Source organism: Onychostruthus taczanowskii, unplaced genomic scaffold, assembly GCF_017590055.1.
Source record: "Onychostruthus taczanowskii isolate IOZ18803 unplaced genomic scaffold, ASM1759005v1 scaffold36, whole genome shotgun sequence".
NCBI lineage: Eukaryota > Metazoa > Chordata > Aves > Passeriformes > Passeridae > Onychostruthus > Onychostruthus taczanowskii.
Genome location: NW_024501015.1, coordinates 2,529,242 through 2,547,200, shown reverse-complemented (window position 1 = coordinate 2,547,200; position 17,959 = coordinate 2,529,242). Strand labels below are relative to the sequence as shown.

Below are 17,959 nucleotides of genomic sequence, written 5' to 3'. Positions count from 1 at the left end.
AAATCCTTGGAAAATCTCTTTGTGTTTATGAAATAGCATTTGATATCACAACCTAAAAACCTACAGACCAGTGCAACCAACCCTTTCTTAACTCTCTAAGGGCAAATAACACCTGCATTTCCCATGCAACGGCTAGTAAAGAAATGCTGACTCTTGGTAATTTTAACTGCAGACTAAAATAACACCTTAGTGAAAAACAGTAGATTAAGTATTATTTTAGAGTTTCAATGTTGCCCCATCAACCTGAGCCATAACAGGAGCAAAACAATCAGTGCACAAACTAACACAAGAGCTCCACGGATGTAGAAAAACACAAGAGCTTATCTGCTTCAACAAGTTCTTTCATCACATATCCAAAACGATAATTTTATGTATGTTATGTTGTGCTTGTTATGTATACCTGAGACTATTTAAATAATTTATTTGATTACATATGTAAGCAAAACAAAAAATATTTCCATAACAGGATTTTGTTTTTACATGTCAAGTCTACAGAAGTTAATTTCTGTACTTAATGCTATAATGTTAAAATCCAGCATGATAACATATTGTCTGAGATCACTGTTTCGTCTGTGTCAGAGAATACTACACCTTCAGAATTGTAAATTAGCATAGTAATATGACTTTTGTTAAGAGGAAAAAATATGTTTTCACAGTTCTTATCCCAAACGGTTGCTTTAAATTTGTGATCAACTTCGGTCATTTCTCAAGGCAGAGAAATACAAAAGCCCTAAAAGTTCTTTTTTAAGGCTACAGCCCTAAAAGCTCTGGAGTGTTATAATTTGCTGAGATAATTTACCAAGAGATAAGGTTGTGTGGGGATGGAGGAGGGGGGAAAAGGGGCTGAATAGCTTGCAGCATGAAGAGAGGACAAATCAAGAGAAATTGTTTGAGATATCGCAGAGTGACTTACCAAGCTCTCTGATCAGCCCTGAAGTTAGTATTTAGGACTGACAGAATCTCAAAGTACTTTAAATATTTCCACTGAGACTCCTATGTATTTGTATCAATTAAAGTTTACACATGAAAGATTAAGCCAAAAAGGCTGGCTTAGTTATAGATGTCTGCCTAATAATTTGATTAGCATGAGATTACCAAAACAGAATCAAAGCAAAAGAAACACCTAGACCTGTGAAGCAGAACTGAAAGACTTGTTGCTTTATACATCTGCTTTTCCAGCAACTGCGTCTACTGAGTAAAGTATTCCTGCAATAAGTTACAAGAAAAATCAGTGTTCGCGGGCCTTGAGAAAAAAAAACAGTTTGTTCCAATAATAAATCACATGGTCCTTAATAATAATGTTTAAGTGTTTGAAGAAAAAAACAGTTTATAAAGAGTTTATAAGAAAGATGGTCACTGGAATTAAAATTAAAGCTAATAATACATAAACATAGGTATAAATCCTCAAAGCAACAGGTTTACAGGAAATCCAGAAAGTTAACTAACGGCAGAACTTAGAGACATGGGATGACAAAGAGTAGAGGAAAAGTCCTTGACTAAAGAAATTGTTTTAAAAGCAACAACGACCTTGCAAGAATTCTTCTAACATTTAAGATCCTCATACCCTGATTAGGAGCACAGAGACAGGTTTTCAGAGGGGGCCACAAGGAGACAAGTTAATAACCCAGTTTCAAATCACCCTGCAAGACTTACTGAGCTCAGAGAAATTCTGCCCACACAGAGTTGAAAGGTTTAGTATGTAAGAGCTGCCTTCTGACGGCACAGGGAGATTACCTCTCTCTTATCAACTCCAGAGCAAACTCTAGCTCTCACAGCAACGATCTTTTACAGAAGATTCCTCGGCAGCAAGCAGGATAAATGTGATTGCAGCACATTTTAGATTCTCAGCGTGAGGAAGTGAATATCAAATTTAAAAAGCACCTATTACTCTTTATCTGTGTAAATCATTCTGCTAAGTGACGATATAAATAAAATTACTTGTACAATCTCGCTACTATCTTCTCTTTAAATGTATATACATGGTTTCTTTTCCCTTACATTTTCTGGGTTAAATTAGCAGATGAGGAGTGTGATAAATTGAAGCTGAACTATAAATGGGTGTTTTGGAAGGGGAAAAAGGTTTCCGCTTGTTCTAAATGTGTAAACTTTTAAAAATATTGCAATTTTAAATCCTGGAAAAGTGCCATCCAATATTCACGACTGGCAGACAGCGCTTATTACCTTTTTTATATGCTATTACAAAACTTTTTGATTTTAAACATTAGCCTGACTATTTCTAAGAGTCTCCAATTAAAGATGTAACAATAGGAGACTACAGCCATTTCTTTTTCATGCCATAAGTTCATTATTTCTATTTCCTGTTTCACTTAAGTGTTTCTTTTAAAGTTCTGAAACTTTGATGATCTCCACAGTTGAAACCAAACATAAATCCCATACAAGCTAATGGGACAAAGGAAACCCCCAAGTCTATCGACAGCAGTAGATACCACTTCTTCCCAAGCCATATATAATTAAAAATCCCTGGTTAGTTATCATAAAAACAGGCTCCTTACCATAATCTGCAAAGCACAGTCAGGTCCAAGTTGTTTTGTTCAACCACCACACCAACTGTTCCTTCTTTTTAGTGACTTATTTAAAGAAAAGAAAAACACTCACTTTGCCAGTTATAGCTGGGGGAAAAACTCCCAAGAGCTTTCAGGCTTCATTAATTAGGGCCATCAGAACTGTACTTCATTTAAGCAGTACAAAACAGTGCAATCAAGAGTTATGTCCCGGGCTGTAGCTATCTGCCCCTCTCTCATTCTCTTCTTCTTTCTCTCACCATAGCTTTCAGTAAATGAGACTAATTTTTCCAGCAGCCTTTAGCTCCCTAGATTAACTGAAGTGGAAAATGTGACTACAAACTCATAGCACTGTCTAGCCTCCAACCCAGCACAGAATCAACTTTGTTGTAAGTGTTGAAGGACACCTAGCAAGCTGCTACTTGCTAAGTTCATAACCCAGAAGTGTTCATTCGCACACAACAGGACTGCGCCATCTAGTCAGCTGCCAGCAGCAGGCTTTGGGAGCAGATGCCTCGGGATGCAGAGCTTTAGCCCTTGGGAATGTTCAGTTTCTTACAGATTCAATTGTGGTGCGGGGTTTTTTTAATAAAATATCACTACTGAGATAATCCACATCTAGTTGATATGGGAAAATTTAGGCTATAATAGCGCAGCAAACTTCTACATCTATCTTTGATTTACAAGATAAAAGCAACTTTTAAATTAAAGAGCCTTTCTGCTAGTAGAGCTTATTATGCCAGAGACAGGAATGATTTTCCTAGAAAGTTGTCCCTGTGTGCATGCCTATTATCTTTGCTTTCCCCCTTCCACTAATGAGCATTTATCTAAAGAGCCTGTTAATCCTCTGATGTGTGCTTCTGGTCAGAGGTAACAGTTTGAATAAAACCACTAATCACTTATCACTAATCACTGATCATTAATCACACTTTTCCCTAGTGCTTTGCGACCTGTACAGCTCCCTTTAGGATTAAGGAGTCACAAATAAGGAGTTTAGCCATTTTTTATTAAGAATTTCCAGCTTTTGATACCGACAACCTCATTCGCCACATGAAAGTTACAAAACACTGAGCAGGGACTTTCACCACTGTACACTTTTATACTGAAAATAAACAGTACCTTTAGGGAAGCATACCTCCTTCAGCAAAATTCCCACAAATTACCCTGCGTTTTTGCATTCAGCTCTTACTTTCAATCTCTAAATTTTCTTTCAGTCCAGTCTCTGGATTATCACTGCATATATCTTACAAGAAAGTTTTCCTACACCGCTGTTCCTTGACGCACTGCTGCTTGTCCAAATGGCCAGACAAGGAAAGTCTGGTGCACACCAGCGGGTGAATCTTTTTCTAACAACTGCAGTCTCAAGAAAAGCCCAAGTAAGATGCTCCACAGTAATTATTATTCTTCTGTTCAAGCTTCAATTTCATCTAGCTAAGCACTGTTTCTTACTGATAATATATGGAAATCTTCTAATCTTGCTGCTTAAGTCACTTCTCATATCGGTCTGGATTTTAAAAAAAGAAAAAAAGAAAAACCAAATAACGTATGGACATTTCATTTTCCTTTATTCCTACCCCCATCTCTGAAACTACCTCTCTCTTTCCAATTATAAAGCTTATATTGAGCCCTGGAGATGAAGGATCACTCACCATGCTCCGACATAAATAATAGAGGAGGCAGAGTTTAGCAAGTATTCCCCTTACACTCCTGCAGCTCTTATCGTCCTGAAAACTTCGCTGGGGAGAGAGAGACCCCTGTAAGAGAGGACAGTAGCGGGGGAACGCGGAGCTGGGGCCGGGGGGAATGATCAGCGGAGTAGAGGGGCTGTAAAGGGAGAGGAAGGCTGCAGAGAGAGGACCTTGTCAACACTCGCCCCCTCCCCGCACCCGAGGGCATCAGAAGCGGAGCATCAGCCCCGCACCGGCCCGCAGCATGACGTAAGGGCCGGCAGCAGCCCGGCACCCGGGGTGTCTCACGGGGAAAGCGGCCGCGCACCGCTCGGCGCATCGCTCCGCGGCCACCGCCGGCTGCTCCCGGCTCGCTGGGAGGCACGGCCGCCGCCGCGAAACTTAGCCAGAAGTTTTGGGGGCGGCGGGGAGAGAGGATGGCGGGGCAGCGCGCCGCCGAGCTGTCACCGCCGGGTGCCGCCGGGTTACGCTGAGGCTGGAGCCGTCCAGCCCGCCGTGGGCGCGGGAACCCCGCGGTGGCTCCGCCGGGAGCTGCCCACCCGCTCGCTCCGCTCGGGGCAGCACCAGCGGGGCTCTGCTTGCGCTCCGCGGCAGCCGCCCCATCTCATCCCATCCCATCCCGTCTCGGGAAGCAGCGCGCAGACTTCCCAAACTCCCTGAAGTGCGGAGGGGGAGTCCGGCTTCCCCGCGTCTCGGCGACCGTGCGCTCCCGCCCCCGCCGCTCTGCCCTGCCCTACCCTCCGCGGGACGCGGGGTCGCTCACGCCCCTCTCCCCCAGCACGGCGGGGACGCGGGAGCGGCGGGACCCCGCGCCCGCGACGGAGACCGGCGCTGCCGCCTCCGGAGGAGATGCGGTGGCGGAGGGAAGAGCCCCTGCAGCCGCAGGCTGCCCCTTCCCCAGCGCGCACCCGGCGCTGCAGCGCTCGGCTCCGTGCGGGGTGCGCTGCGGGACGCGCCGCGCGCCGCGCCGAGCGCCTTCCCGGGGCAGCCCCGTATTTTTAGGAACTTACCGCCCGGCGCGGCGGGGACGGGACCGGCAGCGCGGCCGGAGGAACCACGTTGGACTGAGGGACGGTTACAATACGTTCTATTTAGAGAAGCATTACATCACCCTCCGTGACGTCACGTGGGATTCCTGAACTTCTAAATCATTGCGGTCCGTGCCGGGCGGGGGGGGGGGCGGGAGCGCGGGGCGGGGGCGCGGCCTCGGGCGGTCCCGCCCCCGCCGGGTGCGGGGCGGAGCGGGGGTGAGTCAGCCTGGAAGCGGCGGCCCGCCCCCCGCGTCCCGGGCAGCCGCGGGCTCCGGCACCGATGCCCGGGCGGGGGCTGCCAGGAGAAAGCGGTCTCCTCCTGGCCGTGCCGAGCTCCGGCAGGCGCGGAGCCTCTGCTGAGTGACAGCCGCACGGGAGGCCCGCGCTCAGCTGGGACTCGCGTCCTGCAGCCCCGAACTCTTTCGGGGCTTGTTTCCTTGAGTTTCTTTATCTAGAAAATGTTTAAGGAGTAACGCGGTGCCCGAGAAGGGAGGGAAAGCTGCGTCTCGAGCTGCAGCCCTGCGAGGGCGCGCCGCTGTCCACCTGCCCAGGTGTGCCCGCGGTCCGCCTGGCGGGATTTGGCGCCGCGGCGGAACCCCGGCGGCGCTGGAGCAGCGCAGTCACAAAGAATCTTAACCGATATAATAGAGTGTCTCATTGCTTTTTGAACATGTAAACGTTCTGCATCTAGTTGGCAGTGTCTCTGAGTCGTCGTCCGGGACGCTTGCCGGTGACCAAGTTATTGTTCCACCCTGTAACTACTTCAGTGCCTCCTCCCCCCTGTTACAACTCTCCGGGTTCTTTTTTTTTTTTTTTTTTTTTTTTTTTTTTTTTTTTACTCTTAGCCCAATGCTCCTCAGAAGTGCCTCTAGCACCTGGGTCTGGAGGTTCCTTTGGCACCTTACTCCACACTGCAGTTATCTAGGAGGGATTTGTATCAAAGATACACGATTGAACTGGATTTAGCAGCTGATTCATGCCAGGAAGTATGACTTAATTCTGATGCAGTGTTTTAGCACCTAAGTCTGGAATGTCTCATGAGGAAAGCTCAGTGTTTTGAGGGTCTCAGCATCTGCAATGGCTTGCTCCGTTTGGTTTTTCTCCGATATTCCATTAAGAGAGGAGAGAGTAATACAACACATACTGCCAAAATCGGGAACTACTTTACAAATGCCAATAATACAGCACTTTACTCCTAATAATACCGTTCTTTTGCAGGTTTATATTAGGCTAATTATCATCTTCAGCTTTTAACAATTCACTGGCACTTTATGCAGGATTTAGGCAGATAGAAGCAAATCCTATCAGTGACTGATGATAGGTTTTGAACTCATTTAACTCCTTAGGATAAAGCTCAATGACACTGTCACTGTAAGCCTTCGTTTTGTCAGGTATTATCTTTGGAAATTGCATATCGAGTGCAAAGTGCCTTACCTCTAAACGTCCTGGAATTATAAACTACACAGATGACTAAATTAATAATTGCAGCCATTTCTGTCTCACAGGAAGGGTTTTAGCATACACAAACACAGAAGTTTTTAAGGCCATTACAAAAAGATTTAAGCGCAGGAAACAGCTCTGCATCTCTCATTGAGGTTTCACCATACAATTTATGTACTCACACTTCTCACAGACATGCAGCTGGCACTGTGGCTGATCGATGGGTTTTCCTGGGATTGGAATGAGGTTTTTCTTCAGTTTTCTCAATGAGACTGAACTGTAAGTGGCAATGGAGAACTCAGGTGCCAGTCAAGCACAACAGGGCCCAAATCTGCCGGCAACTTCTGTAGTAAGACTCAGTTATGGCAAAAAAGATCCTAAAGGCAAGATGAACAGGACCACCACTTTATTCAGATCAACAGCTTTACCTGCCACATACATATTTGGACAGATCTCTACCACTTAAAGAGACAGGCAGCTTGTGGCTGCAGTTTGTGTGTGTCTGCCCCACAGAGGGTAGTGACAAATGCTTTGACAGGTGGTTACCTTGGTTTTCGCTGACAGCGGAGCCAGAGAGGTTTTGGGTTCCTGATATGAGTCTCAGGGCCCGAGGAAAGACTCTTGAAATGAGTTGCAGTCCTGGGGGGGAGAATGAGTTCAGAATAATGTCAACGGTTTCTCTGAGGTTGAAATCTGCTGCAATATGTGTCACATATTATTGCTTTCTTCCATGCCCAACTTCTGTTTCACTTGCCACCCTCAGATTCTGTTTCTCTCCTCCCTCTTCCACCTCTTTACTTCTCTATTTCCATTTTTCTTTTGCCTGCTACCAACCTTCTCTCTGTTCTATGGTGACCACTGATCTCTGAATGGGGATATGAAAAGGAGCACTGAGATGCAGCTTTGTTTTGTTCTATGCTCACTTTAATCCCTGGTGTTTGAGCGGTTCACAGAGAAGAAAATGTGTCAATGCCTTCAGTCTGAGAACACTGAGCAGAGAAGGGACATTGAGAAAATGTAATTGCCAAGTTCTTTCTTGATTTAAACTGTGGGATGTTGATAGTAAAAGAGATGCTCTTCTGCCTGCAAAGTTGCTGCTTTCAAGTCGAGCTGATGTCTGCTTGTGTGCTGTCACTGTGAAGAACAACTCTTTAATATGAACTCCTCTAAAGGTGGTTTGAATTAGCATATTCCACTCGGCAAATGAGGAATGTAGGCAGAGTGAGTTACCGCAGCTCAGCTGACAAGCCGTAACTTGAGAACATGCTCTATATGGGGGACAAATTTGAGCAAATCTTAGAAGCTAATCAAAGGCACCTCCTGGAACAGCAAAATGATCATTCTGCAGAACTTCAGGTTCCTGTTCCAAAAGCACTATATGTTAAAAATAAAAACCGAACAAACCGAAACAAAACACCACCAAACAAAAAACACCAGCTTGTGAAATGCGGGTTAATGTTAGGCAAGGAAACTTCCTTTTTATGAAATATTGTTCAGCAGTGATTGAACTGTGGAAGCAGCTTTCCAAAATACTCCTGCCTAGGGCAGGAAAGCTCCATCCTGAATGGTTCAAAACTTGGCAATGTTTTTAAGAGATTGAAGAAACTTGTAATGAAAAGTACTGAGCAATCAACTCCATGAGGCACTACCTGTTCTTTCATAAACTAATTTAAAGGTACAAAGTCATACGTTGCTTTTCTATTTTTATACTCAGGCTTTTATAAAGCTGCTTTCTTCTTATGGCAAAATCTTAACTTATATACTTTTCTGTATCGTATGTTCTAATAAATGTTTAACACATAGGTCTTCGTCAGTTTTAGTGTGTAAATGTAAAATCTGAAAAAAACCCACACTCTACAACAGTAGTTTAATGGGTATTAAAACTACTGAGACATTTGAAGTGATATGAGTTAGAATGACATTTTGTTTGACTGATAGTAAATGACAGTAGTGCTGTTTCAGCAAACACCTAAAATCTTTGTCATATCATTAAAATCATTGGGAAGTAAAGATATTAAAATAATGATAGGAGTTTTGTACGTCAAATATCAGTCTCAGCAAGTCACTATTGCTGTCACATAAAATGAATTATTTACTGCTGGTAGAGTTGAATATTTTACATACCCATTCTTCCTATAACATCATTAACCACGTGTTTAACTAAGATGCTGCCAGTGTTGAGCGTTACTCTCAGCTCTGGCACTTGCAATTATCTTGTTACAAGTACTTTGCAGCAATATCTTTTAGTCTAATCGAACAGTGATTTATTCACATCCTTATGTGCTACTAAAACTTCAGATCTCCCCATTTATCATGTGAAACTATCCACAAAAAAAGTAATACAGCACTAGTTACACAGAAGTGAAGCCTAAGAAATAAAATGGTAAGGGGAAAAATTGATTTCTAGATCTTAACATATACTTTAATCCATGGTGACAGTAAAATGCATTTTAAAAAGAAGTACAAATTATGCTATTTAATATATAATAATCCTAGTGATATCCTGAACAAATGTAATTCTGGTGTTTTTATGAAAGTCTTGATTTCTTAATTATTACATCTCTATTCATATCTCACCTCTCCTTATTTTAGTAACAGACTGAACAGGATATCAGTGAAGGGAACCAAGTATTCTCTATGGTTTCAGGAGCTTACTAGGAAGTACCAGATTAGTTTTAAAGCTGAGACAGAAACTGGTGAATAAGTAGAGTTAACCAGAAGTTAAGTAGTATCAAACTTTTTTTTTTTTTCAAGTTCTGTTAGCTGAAATGTAAATGGTATGCACTGTTCCTGTTCAACTGTATCATTTCTCAAGTGGACTGGAGAGGAAAGGAAGTGTGATACATTGCAGGGATGTGAAACAGTCCTGCGGGATGCCAAGCAAGTCACATCTGCATTTCTGTGCTCTATGTACATCTCCTCACCCATTCATCTGGTCTTGCTTTTTCTTAATGACATTGGTGTTTTAAGCAGGTGACAAAAATAGGGAGCCAGGTCTCAGTAGGAGTACAGGCAAAGCAGGAAAATGTTTTGCAGGGGGAAGTTCCTACATAAATCAGTAATAGGGATTTACGTGAGAGCACATTTTGTCCCCTAACAGTACTAATTGCCACAGTACCATGCCCTCTGGAAATAAAGATGCCTAGCAGTAGCTCCTGCTTTTTACAAGGTTATGTGAGTACTGAAGATGGATCTAAGAGGGAATTCATGTTCTCTTTGCTAGAGAACATATTTATCTGCAAAGTGACTTGAAGTTGGATGAGCCAAGCAGGAGCTCTCCGTGTTTCACCTCATCTATGCTGCAGAAGCCACAGCCCAGGAATTGGCCATTTCTTTTCCACTTCCTGGAAGGCTGCTTGTGAAGCATCAAATCACTTAACTCCAAACTCCCCCGTCTGAACTAAACTGCTGAGCATGTGTAGGACAAAATCAATGTGTGTGAACTACTGAGAAGCCACAGAGCTAGCTGGTGGGAGGAGGCTTGCTCTAGACCCGCAGGCTTTTAACCATTATTTAAGATGTGTTGCTTGTGTGCATCTAACTGAGCCTTAAGCAACACTTAAAGTGATGACTTTTCACTCTTCTTAAGTTACCCAAAATCAGTTTTATTCTACATTTCTCCTTTCTCTTGGTAAAGTGAAGTGTAGCTGTAGGTCATGCTTGTGCCACATAAAAAGAATGAGCAGAAAAATGGAGAAGCATGGCGCTTCCCATGGAAAAGACCCAAACAGAAGCTCAATCATGCAGAAAGATGTGTTCTGGCCTCCTCAACCTGGTGACAATAATGAGGATGCACACGAGGGCCAGAACTACAAGAGACAGAATTTTTTCCTCTTTTTTCATAATTTCTCCTGCTCCATTCATGAGTGATGCCAGCATGTCAGGAAGCAGAGTATGACCAACCTCCTCTCCTGCTGATCTCAGTGTACATTTGTTCTTGATGCTTGTTCAAGGCATACACAATGCCATCTAACCCCTCACCTCTTGTGGACAAGCAGGTACACAATGGTTCTCCAAGCAGGTCAGATCCCAGATACCTGAATGATCTCTTCATTGTAGCCGTGTGCCATGTGTTCTGTTCCAGGAGACCAAAAAGAGAGACTTTGTATTTCCTTCTACACTCACAACAATTCAAAGAACAGTTTGTTTCCTTTGTACTCAGACACCACTATTTCTTTTGGGATGAGGTAAAAAAATTCTTGAAAATTATTTTTCTTCCACAGAGATCCTGTGTGACTTATTTTTTTATTTATTTTACCATTTTTAATGCTGTGCTTATTGGAATACCCCTAGTGATAATTTAATTGTTTAGTGCATTATATGGAACACTGATTTGATAAACAATTTTTAGGTACTATGGCTCCAGTTAGACACATATGGAGGTTTTGGTAGATTTTTGGCCTCTGGCTGGATTTCAGTTGGTTTTAGTTTATTGGATTGTTGTTTTTTTTAGTTGGTGCGTTGTTGTTATTTTAGTCTTAGAACAGAATGAGGTTAAAAAAAAAGGAGTTGAAAGATATAACATCTTTGTATGTTTCTGAGAGCCTAATTTAGAAATCGTATTTAAACAAGAAGGAAAAATACAAATTCTTTTCTGTCTTGTTTGATCAAATCTCTGATTATTAATGGAATCAAATAATATTACAGCTGTGTTTACAGATGAAAATAATGGGGTCATGTGACAAAAAGACCTTACAGACATTTTAAGTGTAGGGGTTTTTTAACAGACTGTCTTCTACTGCTTCTCTTCTTGGGGATGTCATGAATGTCAGAGGTACAAAGGTGTTCCTCCTTTAAAGTGCTATAAAGATGTCTTATTCACACCTTCATATTACTCACTTCTGCTTTTGCTGCTGGAAACAGAATGAGAGAAAATATTTTGCACGAGAATGTGCAGGTACTCTATGGCAGCAGTGTGGACTCATTTTCTAGTCTACAGATGAGGGCTGAAGAGGGGCTGTAATGGAGATTCCCACAGTTTGTGGATTCATAACCACTCTTACTGCTCTCTATATAGTCTGCTTAGATAGGCTTTGCAGGGCAAATCAAACTTTGGCCTTATTTTCTAGCTGAAAAACTGAGAAGGAGACGACAAGGGATAAATCCCAGCAGTTCCCATGTAATTGCAAAATTTGTAATTGTGGTATTGCAGCAAGAGAAGTAAAGTGTTTGCTGCCATGCAGCACTGCCAGTATTTTACACAAATATCAGTCAGGAAAGTCAGTAATTTTTTTTTAGCATGATTTTGTTTAGATACATGTAAATAACAGCCCTATCAGGAAGAAATAAAAAGGCATGGTGACCCAAAGATTGAAAACCCTTTTTTTCAAGAGGAAAGTTACCAGAAGTCACATTATGTAAAACAAAAATCAGTCTGCACTACTAAACCTCATGTGCCATTAAGAACTTACATAATACACTGCTGACATCATGACTATATAAATTACATGCTACTTTCACATGTGACTTAGAGATTATATTACTTGTGTACAAAAAAAATTAAACCTGCAATTTTTTAATTTAGGATGACCTGCTGTGGTATGTATTATAAAATTAGATACACATTCCAAAACAACGACAGCAGGTTTACTTTTTTTTGCTTTTAACCCAACAGGTGCAAAAACACTCATTTAGTCAAAATCACATAGATGCACAAAACCTTTTTTAGAAAGGGTACAGTTTTGCTTTCATTCTTGTAACACAGAATATGCCCTGGATTTTATTTTAGCTGAAGTACAGAATCAGGTTTGTTGTGTTTACCGATGTAACTCCATGGGTAAAATCCTAGCTTCACTGAAGTCAATAGGAAAACTCCCATGGATTCAGTAGGGCCAACATTTCATCCCATGTCTGTAAGCAATTATTAAAATGTAACAGGGTCCAATATATTACTACATTGGAAAAAAATTACAGCAAAATACTTGAAGTAGTTTGCAAATATTTTGGAGTCTTGAGACTCAGGAATTAATACCTCTCCTAGTTACTCCCAGAGAAATAACTTGTATTTGTATGTAGGCGAGTTCCAGATTGGATTTTTGAAGCATGTTTGATACTTGGTGTAGAAAAAAACATTGACTTTAAATTAATCTCTTTCTGAATTATTCACTTTTCAATTGTGCAAATTTTTTTGCATGCTTTCTTCCTTGTTTAAAAGGGAGAAGCATTCAAATATTTTCAGATTTGAAATGGAGACAATCATTAATCTTAGATGATAATGCAAAAAAAAAAAAAAAAAGACTGATAAATATTTGCAGGTAGTTTTTTTTTTTTAATTTTACAATGCATTAAGTTTGTCTCCATCCTCAGCATAGTAGTGTGAAAAAGAAGAAATGACATATGAAAGCAGCAGTAAATTGAGAAGTAGGACAAAAGACACAGTGCACATTTTGAACCTAATTTCCCCTTCTCCTTCCCCTCCCCACACAGATCAAGCAACACACTGTATGTGACAGTTACATTTGCAATGTAATATTCAAGGCAAACAAATTTTAAAAGTCCTCTAAAATACAAGGTACATGACATTTTCAAGGAGGGCTTTTTCTTGCATATTACACAAAGGGATAAATAAGACCCTTATTCAGACATAACTTTAGCTAATAGCAGTGCTAGCCACCAAATTAACATGTTATGTAAATAAACAAGAAATTGAAATTCAGACTTACCTGATGCTGAATGAGACAGGAAATTAACTCCTTCTGCTGAAAGTTACATATCTCAGTTGTAAGCATAAGAATAAAAGTGAATCCCTGGAATATTTATCAGCATAAAAGTCTCACAAGGCCCTGCCAATAAATTACAAGGAAGCATGGATGGATGGGGGTCTATATGAGCAAGTAATAGTGAAGCATAGAAATAAATATCATCCTTCTAGCTCAAAAAAAATCCCACTTAACTTCAATTTTACCTTCATAACCACCATACAAACCAGGAGAGAGTACCCATTGTCACCACTTGTATAGCTGGAGTGGACATATCCGAGCTTGAAGAGAAATCAGAATGGGAAATAAAACAGCTTTTCATAGGCTCTGCTGCTAGAAAAGATGAATGCACTTCTATATCCAGGATGGATTACCTAGGTCCTTTAAGAAAACAGCACCACAAAAAATTACTCAGCTATAGCAAGATTTACTAGAAACGCCTTTAGGAAATAAAGCTGCATCGTGGAAGAAGGGAGGGCTTGTTTTTACAAAGCTGTACCTCTAAAGGGTTTCAAGTATTGTTTCAGTAGCGAAGATAAATAGCGAATGTCAGGAAACAAAAACGACACAACCCTTGCCAGAAGATCCGATGACGCTCAGCGCAAGGTAGCATGAAATAAACAGTGCTGTAAAGATCACAGGGCTAGAATGGAAATCAAATGGCCAGACAGCGACAGAGCTGGTTCTCTTTAACAAAAATACCTAGGAGAAAAAAAAAAAATGTAACAGCTTATTTTTGTGCAGGAGAGTAGAATAAAATAAGGCAATCACAACTGATTAAGACATCAATTTGTTTGGGGAAAGTCCTAAGAGATGGCAAAAAGCCTGCTGGACGTGCAAGGGGAAAAAAAGACTTTTGCTGAAATCCTAGATGTGGCGATTCTCATACAAGTTTTATTCTGAATTGCTGACTTTGTGTTTACATCCCAGTTTTTCCCCAAGGGGGGAGGACATACAGGGAACAGCAGGTATGATGATCAGAGACGGTGAAATGTTGTGAGCTACAAAAGACACTCATAGAAAAATGCTAAGGTTGTCCATGCCTCAGGAATGGCATAACAAAGAGAAAGTTGGTTTAGAACTCTGCTGCTTTTGAGTGTTTCTAGAAAAGAAAGAGTAACTTTGAAACAGGGAGCTAAGCACTTTCTAAGGAGTTTAATTTCTTTTTGGAAACATTCGTCTTGCAAGTGGAGCAGAAAATAGCCAGAAAAAATATGAGATGTAGTATGTGGGGAGGTCTTCAGGGAATCAGAGAAGAAATAAACTGATGAGAACCAAGGGGGATATTATTAGGTGCTTGGCCATACCAAAGTCAACTTTCTTCAAAGGCAGCAAATTCTAGCATCTTACCATATAGAGAAGCACATTATTATTTTCACACTGTAACTGGGAACTTTTTTCAGTGTCTATAAGCATTGTCATATTCTGTCAGAGCATGTTTAGCAAGTTATAGAGAAATGAGACAAAATACACTAAATTGTTCAATTTCAAGTGATAAGTTTTAAAGACTTGTAATCTGAAGGAAAACATTGAAATTTTTGTTCTAAAATAGCTCTTAAAAACCACTGTCTCATAATTCAGATTTTTTTTTTTTTAATGTGGTAGTTTTTAAAGGTCTCTGTAGCATGTACCTGCACAGACACAGCCTGTATGGGGTAATGCAAACTCTGAGCCAAGCCTACAATCAGAGATATTAACACAACTGATTACACTGATGGAGTGAAGCCACTATTTTTATCTTACCTGAGATAAGGCACACAGGATATAAATTGCTGTTCAAAAGGGAAGGCATAAATTTAAAAAAAAAATTACAAGGAAAAAGAATGAAAAAAACCACTTTATTTTAAAGGTACAGTGGGAGTAAAGATTAAAGATGACGGCAAATTCTATTAGTCAAGTTTTCTGTCCCTACAGTGGTCCAGAAGGACACAATGGGAGGGAAGCACAACACCTCTGTCAGGGCTGGGAGCTGCAGAGCCAGCTGAGGCTGCCCAGATATACATGGAGCTACCTGTGGCCTAGGGAGCCACAGCCAAACCAGCTTCCATCAAACCAATTAATAAAACCTTTTAATCCCCTTATCCTACAGAGCACTAAAGACATATTTTTCCAAAGACACCTAAAAACAGCACCATTCCTGCCCTCATGGCTGGTGTTCCAACACCTCTCAGTCCCTCATCCTGCAGGGAGACACCAACAAAGACTGGCAGCTGTACAGAATTAAAATGTGGGAGTTGAAAGATTTTTTACCAAAAATTGCTTTCATTTACCTTTGGTACCTTCCCATGTGGTGAGCATTAGCCAATGTGTGTGTCTAGAGACCAAGAGCCAGATCTGGTTTCTGCACTGAATTTTTGTCACAAGGGCTGTGTTTAACCATGACAGATCCTGCAATTTCAAGACATATTTCCCTTCCTGTTGTTTCAGACTTGTGAGGCTCTGGATCAGAAGCAGAGCTCAAGTTTGTCTACCTCTGCAATATCTGGGATTGAAGATGAAAACACTCAAAGGTTTGCATGGGCATCCCAGCACAAAGCCAACATCAACCCCTGTGATACACAGATTGCTGGGATCCCTTGCAGCTGCCAAATTTAATGTTTTAAAGCAAAGTTCTGACTCCCCTGAAAAGAGCAGTAAAAATTCTGGTGTGATTTGGATGGTGGTAAGACTTCACCCCTGAGTCTGACTATAGGAATACTCACTGACTCACCTCAGAAGCTGACTTCAAGCACACAAACCTGCAGCAACACTCTCTGAAGGAGAGACAAAAGGCAGATATCTCAGCTGCGAAACATTAGCTTTACTGCAGACTTCTGAGCAAAACATTAGCCCCTGCTTTTGTATTCTTTCCTAACTTAAACTCTAAAAAGACAAGAAGCAAAACTTAAAAACTAGAAATTTTGTATCTTAGTCTAGATATAAATGTTAAATAAAAACACCCTAAAAATTGTATCTGATTGTTATGTGGCATTGGTTTTTAATCTAAATTAGCTGCCTTTTTCACTGCTATTCTACTTGCAACACCTCATTGCTGGTATTTTCAGCAATTTCACTAACCAAACAAGATAAAAAACTCCTGTTTTTAAGCTAAAATGTTAGTATAACTTGTACCAATATCTCAACTACCATTGATTTCAGCCCAGTTACAACTACTACTCCTGATTAATGTACTAAAATCACAAAGTAGTTTACATTCAATAACTTCCTAAATATCCTTAAGACAGAGAGCAGCAGTAAAAAGCTTAAGAATATAAAATGCCTATTTTTCCTTTTATGAATAAAATCTCACGTGCTTTCAGTAAATACTCCATCCCCACACAAACACAAGGTATTCTAGAAGGTGATCCCTCCCCAGCTTCTCCAACAAAGCCCTGCACGGTACATGATTTATCACCAGGTTATCTGGGAATGTCTTCAGTAGTTGTATCTTACCATTTTCAAGATACAGGTTAAGACTCAGGCTCTGTTTCATCTCCAGTGGTAACAAGTTCTGTAGCTCCAGGCCTTCTGTCAAGAATACTTGTGCTGTTCCCCACCAGTTACATCACCCCGTTCATCCCAATTACACATACTGCAGCTGATGTAGAGCTTTAATAATTTGTTTTATTTGTGCACTGATTAAAAATTTCTAGATCAAACATTTAATGAAAAGCTCTCCAACCTGACAGGTTTGCTGCTGAATGCAGTCATTTACAACTCGAACCTTATAATAACCAGAGCAAGTGTTGGAAAAGCTGTTCATGCCAAATGTTCAGCAACTGACATATATAATCTTATATCTTTTCATTCAGGCCTTTTTAAAAAAAAAAAAAAATCCGAGACCTAATTATATTGGTTGTAACTGTTCTGAAATGAATGGTGGCAGGAACTAATACTTGTTTATTTTCTTTCCTGACAAGTGCTCTGAGTAAAAACAGTTTCTAGACATGATGGAATGACTTTTCCTATGACTCAGACACATTCAATGAAATAAGGTTTGAAGAAACTGAAGCTGGTTTTCTGTCTAACAATAGTAATTGAAAATACCCAGAACTTGTAAGCATTTATGCCATTTAGAAATGTCGGACAGAAAGCTACATAGGGAGGACAAAAAGTCTCCAGCAAACAAGCTTTTGCCCTATGCTTTTTCATTTGAGTGAGATATTGCACTTATTCACTTGGGCTTATTTCAATTTAATGAATTTCTCTTTTCAGTTTGATTTTCTATTTAATTTTTAATTTACAGGTGACACTTGAAGTGAACAGTCACATTTCCAATTGGCAACATATTTAATGTTTTTCACAACTCCAGGGCAAACTGGAGTTTTAAAATATACTACTTGGTAATATAAGAAAGGCACATAAAACTTCACATTTATGTCCATGTTACAAAGCTTTAACTAGCACACTTTTTGCAAGCTGCTTAGCTCCCAGTATTTCAGTTTTTTCAGCTTTTCTAAGAGTAAGCTACCTAGTTTGGTTCTGTTTTGAAAATAAGTTGTCCTGAATTTTTTGTTATTGCTCTGCAGAAAGTAGTTTAAAAGAAACTGAATACAAATTAAATATTATTTGAAAACTTAGCAAAGTGTCTGCTGAAATGA

The 17,959-nt window shown here is 40.7% G+C and overlaps 1 protein-coding gene across 13 annotated transcripts in view; it reads right to left on the bottom strand.

The window, feature by feature from the left end:
* CREB5 (cAMP responsive element binding protein 5) overlaps positions 1-13,916 on the bottom strand; it is a 267,897-nt gene extending 253,981 nt beyond the window's left edge. For 3 of the 13 annotated variants that reach the window (XR_005953199.1, XM_041411413.1, XM_041411425.1), the window contains exons 1-5: positions 13,879-13,916; positions 13,344-13,760; positions 10,663-10,756; positions 7,228-7,320; positions 6,864-7,058 (exon numbers count right to left, since the gene is read on the bottom strand). Coding sequence is in view for 10 of the 13 variants with exons in the window: in XM_041411413.1 (XP_041267347.1) it covers positions 6,864-6,878 (15 nt within the window). In the remaining 3 variants the exon portion in view is untranslated. The other 10 variants (XM_041411417.1, XM_041411414.1, XM_041411418.1 and 7 more) reach the window with 10 other exon arrangements.
* Positions 13,917-17,959: the final 4,043 nt, after the last annotated feature.